Source organism: Serinus canaria, chromosome 5 (assembly GCF_022539315.1).
Source record: "Serinus canaria isolate serCan28SL12 chromosome 5, serCan2020, whole genome shotgun sequence".
In the NCBI taxonomy this organism is placed as follows: Eukaryota; Metazoa; Chordata; class Aves; order Passeriformes; family Fringillidae; genus Serinus; species Serinus canaria.
The window spans coordinates 5,129,994-5,143,192 of NC_066319.1; the positions used below are offsets into that span (position 1 = coordinate 5,129,994).

Consider the following 13,199-nt stretch of genomic DNA (forward strand, 5'->3'; position numbering starts at 1 on the left):
CCCTCAGATACTGTGCCTAATTATTTTCTGTAGCAACTCTAGTGCAAGTCCCAGCTGATTCAGCATCCAAGGTACCAGGGAAAGTGGGAGTGGGAGGAGTTCCCTTCCCAGGGAGCTCCTGCAGGGAGGAGGGGAGTCAGTGTTGGTTATGTAAAGGCAGTACCACAAGGATCTGAGTCTCCAGTGCAGAACTGCTCATGACATGATTATGCACAGTTACATCAAGTTACAGCATCAATACAAAATCAGCCTGGGGATAATTAAATCCAAATTAACTTCTGTTTTTGGAGATGATCCTGGATGAATAGTAGTAAATGCCTCCTAACCCCCCTGCAGTGTTCTGTAGAGGAGGGTGGGCTCCCACCCAGAGCAAGCCTTTACCATTGCTGAGGCACCTGCATGTAAGTTTGGGTTGATCTTACAAGTTTGTTGGGTCTTAGCAGCTGCTCCCCTTCTCAACAAAAAAAAAAAAAAAATCAGAAAAGAAGACCACTGAACAAGCTTTACCTTCTCTTTCCTAACCAAGCAGTGAATGAGAGAACTTGCTGCTTCAGCAAAAAAGAAAAAAAAAAAACAAAAAACCACCAACAAAATAAAAAAGATGCTGTGCTGGGAAATTTCAAGGGAAGAACCCAGGAGAAGAAATCACTGGTGAAATTTAATTTTAGTCTACCTAAGTACAGCCTTGTGTGTCTCTGTGGGTGCTGTAGATGAAAGTGAGGAAATAATACGTCAAAATTACTTTCACTTCCAAACTGTTTTCTTCTTAATGTGTGGTTAATGTTTCAGGAATAGTTTAGTGTGTTTTCTTGGAAAGTAGTTCATAAAAGTAAAATTCTCCCATAAAGATGAAATGTATGAAGTGTTACAGATTTGCTGCAAATAACACTTTGAATATTTTGAGCGTGCAGTTAATGAAGGCTTCCACACAGGATATTTCATTTAATAAACCTAAAGAAATTGGACTCCAAAGTCTTTAAAAAAATCCAGTCAAAAGCAAACTAATGTCATACAGATTGGATGGAGGGGGGTTTTATTTGCCTTCCTCTAACAACTTTTTTGTGATGCTGATAGGAATAGATGCTGCAGTCAGCTAACATTTTATTCTATCCCTGTGTGAGCACTGCCAGCAGATCTTGCAATCCCCTGGAATGAAGGCATCAGCTGGAATGTCCGTGTTCCTTTTCCAAGGGTTTGGTGATGTGAGAGCTCTCAAAAGGGGCTGTACCACTTTGGTGGTGCTCATCTGTGTTGTGTAGAAATACAGGGGATACTGAAAATGTTCAAATTTGCTTTGTAGCTCTCTATTCTCTAGAATCTGCTTGTGATGTGGCTGAGAGTTTGAGCATGAATGTAATTATTGCCATTTGTTGTTCTTATCCCCTGGGAATCCTGATAGCACTGCATGTGGTTTTTGCCTTTTTGGGTGCTGTGGCCTTTAGCCATGGACTGAGATTTGGGCACTCTGACAATGCATTACTAATGCTTCTGTGTGGTACAACTTGAAAAGACTGGGTCCCTGAAGGGCTAATTCCTTTTACTTACCTGATCTTTTCCTTTGAGATGTGTATTTAAATATCAGTTATTCTTGTTCTACAGTTTTGGATATTAAGATAATTAATTGATTGTGCTTAGATTTTTTTACTTCCTTTGTTTTCAGTGTTGGAAAAATGCTGTTTTTCTTGACTTATCTGGGTCCAGAAACTTTTATTATTATTCTATTACCACTTTCATTCAAGACCATTATTGTTGTGATTTCAGATACATTGAAGTTTCTAGTTAAACTCTCCTTACTTTGTCCAGTAGCCATTTGTTCTTACTTTGTTCCTGCAGCTCAGACAGCTGTGGAGTTAGTTGAAGTTGGTGGCTTGATTATGAAACTTTTTGTTTAGTGGTCAGCTTCCAAGGTTGCTTGGAAGCTTGCAAATTTTCTGGGTTGCATTCCTGAAAGTCACAAAAGGTATATTCTGCCTCAGCAGGATTTATGATTGTGTCAAAGCTGGGAGTGATGACTTGGAAGTCTGTTCCTGATTTTCAAGGAGTCTCCTATCCGCTTGCTTGCTGGAATTCTTTGTGGAACCTGAGTGGTTTCTCTGTCCCCACACCAAAACAAATTCCTTCTTGTTCTATAAAAATGAAGCTTGTGTTTATAGATTTTTTTCAAAACTGGAAGGTTCTTCATTTTCTCATGCTCACTTCAGAAAATAAAGTCCAGTTTTAGGAACCTTAGTTTTTAAAAGTGTACTACATTTTATTGGTGAAGTCTTGTTTTGAAGTCTTGTTTTGATGTTTCAGTTAAACTCCTGAACACTCCTGCCTTTGCTCCTGAATTGCTGCGTGCTGTCGTTGCAGGCAGAATGTGCTGCCGAGGAGCCCAGGGTGCTGTGTATAATCCAGGACACCACCAATTCCAGGAGGGTGAACGAGCGCGTCACCCTGAACCTGCCCGCCTCCACCCCGCTGCGCCGGCTCTTTGCAGACGTGGCTGCCAAAGTGGGCTACGTGAACGGCTCCTTTGACCTGGTCTGGGGCAATGGAGACAGTGCCACTGACACGGTAGGGCACCTGGGCTCGCTCTTCTCTGGGCAGCAAGCCCTTCACACTGCACAGAACCTCCCTCTCTCTTGCATGGTGCTGTGTAATTCCTGTAACGTTTTGGGCTGGGCGCCCCACAGCAGGCTGATGGCACTGTGGTGATTTGGCTGAATTTTAGTCTCAAAGTGTGCTCTTTAATGATACATCTGTTTAATCATTAAACAAAAACTAATATGATCATTCAAATGCAATATTAGTTTTTGTTATCAGTATGTATTTTAATAATAATACCATGATAAATAGTCTCAATTTCCTGTAGCCTTTTTTGAGAAATGTTTTCTTCTCAGCAGCAGCATGTTGTGTAGTGAGTCCTGATGTTTCTTAGACCTATTTGAATACAATTTTAAAAAATTAAATCACTCCTATGCTTTATTGTAAATCAGTGTTGATTTTAGTTAATATTATTTCATAGATGCACCTAGAAAACTTTATAAGATTTGTTAAGAAACAGACATTAGTTTATTACAGGTCATGTTTATCCCTGCTGAAAGTATTTTTTTCTTCTTCTTTTAAAGAAAAAAAAGTGCATGCTGTAGAGGACACTGGCTAATGTGATGTTCACAAGAAACTTACAGGCCAGTGTCTGATTCCTGAATAGATCAACAAACTATTAAGATTAACTAACTGCATTAGACTGTAATGTTTCTTAAACTGTTCCTGAGTTATTTCAGTACTGATGATGTGTGTATTGTTTACTGGATAATTATTTATTTTCATTTGGTCTTATGGTGTCAGCAACCACATCAAGCAATGTACTTGGATGGAATCTGTTAATTTCACATAGATCTGTTTCTAAACAGTGTTGTTTCTGTTGTTTTTCTCTATTTGAGCAGACTCCAATAGATCAGAACAGTGACAAAACCATTCTTGATGCTGGTTTTGAGCCAGGGAAGAAGAACTTTCTGCATTTGACAGACAAGGATGGTGAGCAGCCTCACGTAATGCAGGTAAAATCTTCACTCAGCTACATAAGGCAGTGTTGTGGGAGAGGTGTGTATTCTTTGTAGTGCTTGTGTGAGATCAGAACATGAAATAAAACTGGGCTGAATATTTCATCCCAAGCTTCTTTGGGAACCTTCTCAACAGACTTGGACTGTATTTACATCTGTGTTCACATTTCTCCTGAGTGCCACCAATTCCATTAGTAATGATTTGCTGTCATTCTGTTCATGCTTGTCAATATTTATGTGATGTGTTCTGCAAGCAATTTTCTAAAGTTATATAATTAATTAATCTTTGGCACATTCAGAGATAAGTCTTAACAATACCTATTTAATCATATATCCAGTCCCTTTCCTCTGGGTGTTTGAAAGCAATGTTTGGCCTTTCTGGCAGAATTCTCAGAAATGGCAGGCCTGCATTGACAGCAGTGAGCTGCTTCCACATTTATCTTTAGGGAAAAATGAATGAATAAATTAATAAATAATTATAAAAGAAGAGTTGGCAGTGTTGCTAGAAGCCACTGTTTGCCGTAACAAATACTTCAGAATTTTCTGTTTCTCAAATACATGATGCACACAGCTGCAGTATCCTCAAATCAAGGATTGGATAGACTAGTTATATATTAAGATTTATTACTTAGCTCTTGGATCAGCATAATGCTGGCTTACTTAGCCTTTGTTGTGGAGTTTAATTACCTGAAAAATAGGAAAGAAACCCCATGTGAAAATAATGGTGCCCAAGATCAGAATTTAAGAGTAACGGAGTGGAATTTGTATGTCTGGAAAAAAATCTTACTCTGTATTGCAGTGCAGAAAACTTGAGGCACAGGAGATGCTAACTTACCAAGTTGCTTGTTGAGTACATAGTAGGAGTGTATTTGGTTGTGCAGTGTTCCAAAGGACCTGTCTTTCTGCCAGTGCTAAAGAGCAGTGTGTCAAGGCAGAACTAAAGTTACACTGTGTATCTGCAGTGTTGAAAAATTGTGTGATGTGCCTAGGAAAATTGGTTTCTTGGCCACAAGAGAAAAGTAGATCTCATAGGTACTTGAGTAAAAATGTGTTGTCTAACTTGTGCACTCCATGGGTGTGTTTGTGTTTCCAGGAGGAGTCAGGTACAACAGAGGATGGTGCACAGGAGAGATTTATAGGCCCCCTTCCAAGAGAAGGCTCCATTGGATGTACCCATGACTATGTCAGTCAAAGCTATTCTTATTCTTCAGTCCTGAGCAAATCAGAGACAGGTATTTGGTTCTCTCTTGTAAAGGCAATGCTAGTTTGTAATTATTTTAGCACATTTTCAAATAGCAGCACCTCAAGATTTATTTTTTCTTTAATAAATTGCAATTTATTTTAAAAATACCCACATCACTGCTACATTTTTTTATTCATGTTTTTTATGGTATTCTCCCATCACTTTAGAAATGGAAGAACTGTGTTCCATCCTTTCCTTACCTGGGACAGGGTAATTCAGACTCTGTCAGGGTTCTCCTTTGCAGTGTTGGTGTGCTGCCCATCCCTAGTTCATATTCAGGGTTGGATCAGCAGAGTGCCCAGCTGAAGGAGGACTGGATACCCTCTTACTGGGGGGGCTCCTGCCACAGCTCTGCTTGGTATGGGAATTCCTGCCAGGGGCTGCAGGGAGAGGAGGCTTCCCCTCTTGGAGAGGCTCCTTCTGCATCCCCCAGCCAGCCTGGGGCTCTGGGAGGCTGCTCAGCAGGGCAGCAGGAGACAGAAAATTACAGCTGGGAGGAGGGTAAGGGTACTGAGCAGCCACCAAGCTGGCACTCAGTTGCACTACTTCTCACCTGCTTGAGGCTTTTTGGCAAATAACAAAGTTTATCTGCCTTTTTTTCATTTAATAAAACTGAAAAGATGATTTATATAGTGTGGAGTAAAAACTAAAGTACAAATGTTCTGATTCAGTCACTTCACAGAAAATGCCTGTGTGTGAAGTAGCTGCCTTTTCATTACTAGTATGGTGCTGAGATGATTTTTTTCCAAGAATTTTCGGAGTATAAACAGGCATTTTTAATTCCTTTATTATACAATGCTTGCTTATCAGTTGTTGCTAATATTGCATATTTTGGAGAAAATCTTACCATTACAGCTTAGATTAATATAAGTAAATAATTTCATTTTCAGCTAGTAAAAATGACAGTGTTTTAGTAGTTCAGTTAGTTTTTTTAATTAGTTATTTAAGGGGGAAGGGTTTAGAATAGTAGTGTTGTGTGGGCACTTGGGATTATGGTTTTTTATTTCTGATTTGAAAACAATAATAAAACCAGTGCAGATACAAATTATAATAACATTATTACTGGGATACTTTTAGCAGACATAAAGCAATAAGCAAGCTGATACACAATTGATTCTTAGAAAATTCTAGTTTATTCTGTAAAATATTTAAAGATGCTATTATTCATAGTTACCTACATCCCCATTAGTGTAGTATTCAGCATTAAATATTGCTTTTTAATGTGATTAAAAAAACAGCTTCATGTCATTCAGGAGAACTATTATTCTCTGTTGCTTTCAGAAATTATAATATTCCCTTCATTTATAGTGTAAATAACAATAAATAACAACAGATGAATGCAGTTCTTAAACACTGTCACAGAATTGTTTTCTTGTCAAGTGTTTTAACTCTTGAATTGATGTGCCATCTTTCTGCATTATTTCCATCTCATTATTCTCATATTTTTAGGTTATGTGGGGCTGGTAAATCAAGCAATGACTTGCTACTTGAACAGCCTTCTGCAAACACTTTTCATGACTCCTGAATTTAGAAATGCATTGTATAAGTGAGTATATAGAATCAACAACTTCTTAAATTTGTGCTGGTTCATATTGGTAGGAGACCCTTTGGAATTTCACCTGTCAAAATTTCCTTGTTTGGAAATCATAATGAAAGTCAAGCTGGATAGACTTAAAAATGATATCTGCTTAAAAGCTTCAGCTTTTCAGTAAAATACAAGTTACTGGTTGTGGCATGGACACTTTTGAAAGAATCTTGAAAACATCAAACTGAAAGTTAAATTTGATGCTAAGTGCAGTTCATGTCTGTACAGTGAATGTCTTCAAAATTTTTGGTTTTATGTTTATACATTTGAAGAGTATCATTGCCACTTACTGCAGAAATGGAAAGCAACTGCATTTGACTTCTCCCAAGAAAGAGAGCTGCACTTAACCTGGGACATGGCAGACCTGAAATATAGTAAATTTTGATTTAATGCCTTTTTCAGTAATGTTTTCAAAGCAATTTTATTTGTCAAATATCTTGTGTTCCAAATAGGTGGGAATTTGAGGAATCTGAAGAGGACCCTGAGAGGAGTATCCCCTACCAGCTACAAAGACTGTTTGTTTTACTGCAGACCAGCAAAAAAAGGGCAATTGAAACAACAGATGTTACCCGGAGTTTTGGATGGGACAGTAGTGAAGGTAATGGCTGTTAATCTGCTATGGTTTGCCTCAGCTGCTGCCTGCTGGGGGCTAAACTGCTGTTCATGGGGGAAAATACCAGAATAATTAAGAGTAATTAATAGAATCGACTATTTCTGTGGAAACAAACCAGCCTACATGGATACTTTGTTGTGTGGTATGTTTGATTGTTAAAGGAATGGCATCTGTGAGTTTTAGGCTGTTTTAAGTAAAAAGCATTTTTTTGTAATTAAACTGTCATTACGCATGTAAATGGTTTCTAAAAAAGTAATTCTTTATAAGAAACTTGCTTCTGTTTTGAATCACAATTGTCAAATGCCCATGTTGCATTTATGGAATTACCCATATTATTGTCTACTTCAAATTAAGCACTGTGTGTGTCTTTTAGCACATGATGATGAGAAGTGGAAGTTGGGTTTTGGAGAATCAGTGCTAGGTGGGACAGAAATTAGAAGCAATTTGTTTTATGCCAGAGTACAGTAGCAGTTTTGTATTTTTCACATATTCTTGCTTGTGTACACAGTTCTTGTTTATGTACAAACATAGTGAGCAAGCTGGTTGTTATTTTTCTGGCTTACATTGAGAGGCAGCTGCCTGTGGAATTGAACCCTGGCCCAGTAGTGAATGGGTAGTAGTGTGGGTACACACTTGAACTAATGAGTAGTTTTTTAGGAAGCATTCTCAGGCTACAGTCAGTATTGGGACTAACAACATCTCCTGTTTTAACTAATAATAACTTCAATTTTTAACAGCATGGCAGCAGCATGATGTGCAGGAGCTTTGTAGAGTCATGTTTGATGCTTTGGAGCAGAAATGGAAGCAAACGGAGCAGGTAAGCTTGGAGAAACTGTCTTCATTCAGTGGTATAGTATTGTGGGCATTTGTTGGGTTTTCTAATGATTGCAAAAATCATTTACTAAATTTTAAATACCAGCTTATTGAATATCTGTGGCAGTTTCCAGTTTTTTGGTTCCTTGTGATAGTTAAGGTACTGTGATGTATGACTTTGAAGAGTGTGGCATCTGTTTTCCTGCCCCAATTAAAAGTTGAATGTTCTGCATTCTGGAATATTATACTCAGCCTTTACTTGAAGCACAGAAAGTGACTGTGTAACTCCTACAATAACTTCCTTGCTGTCAGTATTTATTAGGCTTTGTTGTTGCCTCTAGAAGCTCAAGCTCTGCCTTCTTAATGCAGGAGAAAGTAAAGAATATATTCCTGGCACAGGATACATTCTGATAAATGGCCACCTTCTTGCAGGCCAGTTTTGGTAAATAGGAGTAACTGGTAAATTGTCTCTGGAAACACAGGAAAGGACTGCAGGGTCAGTCTGTTAACAATGTCTGCAAGATCAGACTTGTTTTAAAATTCAGTTTGGTGCTTTTGTAGTCACTTAAGACATGACCATAAAGGACAAATGAAATGTATGTAACGTGATTTGAGAAGTTTGTTTGACACATGTTTTGGGCAGGGGAAAGTTAGAAATCAGGAGATGGATGTCCTGCTGGGGAATGGTATTTCAAATGTGTAGCCATGCAATTAAGACTTAATTGACAAAAAATATTTTCTTGTAAAACCAAAGAAATAGAGTATTGGTCATTTTTTAAAAATCCCTGTTGCTGCATCTGTTTGTTTCAGGCTGATCTTATAAACCAGCTGTACCAAGGCAAACTGAAGGACTATGTGAGGTGCCTGGAGTGTGGCTATGAAGGCTGGAGAATCGACACGTACCTGGATATCCCCCTGGTCATCCGGCCCTATGGCTCCAGCCAGGCCTTTGCTAGCGTGGTGTGTACTATTATGGTCCTAATAGTGCATCCATACACACATAGAATACATAATGCCCCAGTGGTAGAATTGGTTCCCTGGTAAGTATCATCCTAGATACTCCATCTTGGGGTGTTCGTCTTTGTGCAGTCAACCAGCTAGCAAGTTCTAGAAGATTTTTCTTTTTTTTGCCTTTTTGGTTTATTTTTTGTTTTAGTTTTTTTTTCTTTTGCCCTTCAATGAGTCCTACTGGTGCATGTATAAGGGGAGGGGAAGTGCAACTTTATTGCCTTAGGGCTGCAGTAATCAGTTATTTTCTTCCTGATAAAATCTTCAGCACTTACTTGAGAGATTTTTATGAGATCACAAAGTTTTATTTGGGTTGGTTTTTTTACTGGCACATCTGCTAAATTTTCCTAGCTTTATTGAAAGTGTTAGTGAAGGAACAGAACATTGACATAAAATTTTTACTTTAATTGCCATGTTGTTGCTGTGCTTTTTAAAGGTCACTTCTTAGATACCACATCCTTTTAATAAGCAATTTGATGATGATTCAAAAATCTTGTTCTACATCAGTGTTTGTAGTCTCTTTTGCTCCAGCTTTACTGATGCTGGCAAGCATAACTATTGCTTAGTAAATCTGTGAAAGTTCTTTTGTTTGAGTTTTTCCACCCTGATAAAAAAGTATTACAAACTGTGAAATTCCACAGTATATTGTAGATGGAGTTGTGAGAAAGAATAAGAATAAATCAAACAAGTCTTTCAGTAAAGGTTGTTTTAAACAAACACTTGTGTAATTGGCTTGTCTGTTAAACATTAAGTATTTTTCCTCTGGATTTAGTGTGCTGGCAATGTTTTTAAAGCACTAATAGTCCATAATTCTTAACAGTGATTCTGTTAAGAATTGTTAGAATTAATTTAAACTGCAGTGTAGCTTCAAAGTACTTCATACTTTGAAACTCAATCTTGAGAAGTAGTAAAGGTGAGGGAGATTGATCTTGGAAAAAGAATTCAAGTTAGTAATGTCCTACAAATTCTTTTTAAGATTGCATCAGAATTTTCTGGAATTGTCCAGCTAATTGAAGCTGTCTCAATACAGATTGATATTTTATACAGATGGCTTCCCTTTTCACCTTTTAACCCTAATTTCTAGCAGTATTCCCTGAACTAAATTTTATTTGTTGTAATTGTTATTCAATAATTAGATTTTTATGATATAATAAAAACAATGAAAACTCTTCAGTTTATGTAGTTAAATTCTGCATTTAACAATGCATTGTTCGTATGTCTCAAATGGAAAGGATTTTTCTTCAATGGACAAGTCTGTAATGGAATGCTAAAAAAAGACTTTGTCTCTTTGTAAAAACAGAACTTGAACAAGGACTTAAAGATCAGATTACTTTTAATAGTACATGATATTTTTCCTTTCAGTCAGCATTTACTGGATTCACTACATTGAGGAATGTAGTTTTAAGATTTTTTGTTACACAGACTTACATGGTTGCAACTTGTATTGATGCTTCAATTTTTGAGCTTTTTCAATTCCTATTCTGATTACATTCAGTTGATTCTCCTCCCTGCATATGTATGATCTATGGCAGAGGTAATTTTTAGTTCTGTAGTATTCAGCAGTGGGGAGATATGGAGGATACTTGCTTTTGGAGAAGGGAAAAATCGCCTGTTTCTAAATGGAATTCTCTGAAGGTAGTATCCTCCATTGATCCATAGATGATGTGGTTTAGTAGGAGTAGGTAAAAGGGTCTGAGAGATCAAAAACTTCACACATGCGCTAATAGGGCTTATGGAAGGGAATGGAAAACTTTTTAGACCTTGCTAGTCAGCTCCTGAGGGAACTTGCAGCAGGCGACACAACCCAAGATAGGGGATCTAAGGAGGATACTACCTTCAAAGAACTCTAGTTAGAGGTAAGTGATTTTCCATTACTTTCCAACAAGAGAGAATGGATGGATGAGCCTTGAATATTAACCTGTAGATTGCCAATAAAGGGCATTATCCCACTGTTTGACATTGTGTATTACCAAAGAAATGCAGATACTTGAAACGTTGCATTAATTTATATGTGTATTCCTTCTCAATGCATGGGGACATGGAAGAACTGGGAAGGATTATGTCATGCTTTCTTTATTTCCTACTGTGAACTAATTCTGAAATTCTTCAGTGTGGTCTTAAGGTTTGCATCTGGAATTTCTCTGATTTCCCACTCTATCCCCCAACTCCATGTAGCCTAGCTGCAAACTCACTAGGGCAGCTCTGGGGCATTGAGATGTTGTCAGTGTGTGACTCAAGATGGTTTCTGAAAAAGCACTTATATAATCTGCATTGTTCAAGGGTATGGTGTCAAAAAAACCCTGAATCAGGCTTTTCTTGAGGTCAGTGGAAATCCAGACATAAAAACACTTGCCTTATTTCAGGGAGGTAAACAGGAGCAACAATTCACCTTCTGATTTTTATAGGTACTAGTGTCTTTTTGAATTTAACAGCACTAGGCATAAGCTGAAATGTTTTGCAGTAAAAAAAAAAAATATTTTGCAGGATGAACAGTGGAGAGAGAGAAAGACACAACTGGGAGCTAGCAGTGATGCTGAAATTCTGATACTAAAACAGTGAGAGTTGATGTGCAGTACCAGAAAACTAGTAATGATCCAAGTATTCTGGAGGTGTAGCCAATGCACTTGTGTTTTGTTAAGTATTGTTAGTTTTCAAGATGTTTTGTACCATAGCTTTTCTTTTGAGAGTGTAAGTATGTGTGCAAGCAGTCCTTCTTAGGGCAGAAATTGCTCTGAACTTTATGTGAACTTACTTTGTGGTGTCCTTGCCAAACTGTTGAAGGCAGAATATGGACGATGTGATAATTCCTTTTTGTTTTTAAGGCTAGATCAGTAACAACGAGGTCTTGTATTTTTCATTGAATATATTCTTTGAGCACAGGAAAACTGATGAGCTCTGAAAACCTGAGATGGCAGTTAGTTTCTGGCTTTTTCCAACAGCAGTTTTGCCTAAATGCCATTTGTTGTGTAAGGCTTCATAAAGGTCCTACTGCTCCTATTCACAGGTTTTACAAATTTACACATTTCCCATGAATGCTTGCAGTATGGCACTTGTCAAACTACTGACTAGATCATAATGCATTTTTGTGGGGAGAAAGTTCTCTGCAGTGCCTCTTAAGACAGACAAAAATTAGGTGGAATTGTTACAGCATTTTAGTGTGCTAAGTGATAAAAATCTCGGAATATTCAGAACTGAATACACTCAGAACTTGGCTGGACAAGGCTCTGAGCAATATGCCTAAAGTTTGACCTGATTTGAACAAGGGATTAGGATCAGATGATCTCCAGAAATTTCTTTCAGCCTGTATTGTTCTTTTGATTCTTTGAACTAGAAAGAAGTTTAAATAGCTTTTGTCACCCTAATCTGTAGCTTGATCACTTAGGCTTTATTTTGATGTGTGTGTGTAGGGGATTTTGGAAATGCTCAGTGACTCCAAGGGTAGATAACAGCTGCCAGGGTGACGGTAACTCCTAAGGTAACCCTGGCTTCTGGTGGCACTGCAGGGCAGGGGGTGTGTGCTGTGAAAGGCTGTGCAGCTTGGCAGCCTTGTCCCTGGTTTTGCTGAATAAACTGTCAGAGCAGAGAGCAGGGAATTGGGATTCACTGAATTGGGAATTCCTTAATGCAGGAATTGTATTAAGAAACCTCCTAATCAACAGAACTAACCTTGGTGTAAAGATTATGTAAGAGGCAAGAGAGTCAGCCTGGGGAGCAGCAATGGTCACTATCCAAGGATTGAAAAATACATGGCTGAATATATAGTTCCAAAGCAGTGGAGGTCCCAGGAGCTTCAGTCAGGCCTTTCAAAACACAGCTCACTATGTGTGCTAAGCAGTGAAACCTCAAGAGTGATGTAATAATGCTTCATTGCCTTCTCAGGGGTCTAAAACATCATCGCTTCTTACCTTAGGTAAAAATTTGTAGGGTCTTTCCTTGTTAAATTGCACATCACATGAGTCTACATAAGCATTACACAATAATTTATGTCCCATCCTCCATATATTCCCATTTGTATTCATGTTGATACATGAGCTGCAACTTTTTCTTACACTTGAAATATATTTTTCTTGCCTTAACTGGCATTTGGCTCACAAGACAGTTCTGTCACTGACTGTGATGTCATATGTGATGTTTTCTGATTCATGTTTTCTGTGTTGGCTTTAACTTTTGTGCTTTCACTGAAATAGTTGTGAATAATAGTCAAAATACAGCAATGCATTTCTTCTGCTTTCTTTTTAAGCAGGTTCTAACTTGTTTAGTCTTTTTTCCTTACATTTTAGGATGAGATTCCTCACATTTCAGTACATAATTTTACTAAACACTAGCTGTCTGTGGCCCTGGAGTAAAAAGCAACTCGGCTTCTGTAGCATTTAGGAAGTAAAGACATAGACA

General features: G+C 38.0%; 1 protein-coding gene across 3 annotated transcripts in view; it reads left to right on the plus strand.

Moving 5' to 3' along the window:
- USP47 (ubiquitin specific peptidase 47) overlaps positions 1-13,199 on the plus strand; it is a 51,003-nt gene that overhangs the window by 15,305 nt on the left and 22,499 nt on the right. For all 3 annotated transcript variants that reach the window (XM_050974792.1, XM_050974793.1, XM_050974794.1), the window contains exons 2-8: positions 2,353-2,556; positions 3,429-3,542; positions 4,639-4,777; positions 6,238-6,334; positions 6,826-6,971; positions 7,724-7,803; positions 8,610-8,759. In XM_050974792.1, the coding sequence (XP_050830749.1) occupies positions 2,353-2,556; positions 3,429-3,542; positions 4,639-4,777; positions 6,238-6,334; positions 6,826-6,971; positions 7,724-7,803; positions 8,610-8,759 (930 nt within the window). The remainder of the gene's footprint in view (positions 1-2,352; positions 2,557-3,428; positions 3,543-4,638; positions 4,778-6,237; positions 6,335-6,825; positions 6,972-7,723; positions 7,804-8,609; positions 8,760-13,199) is intronic.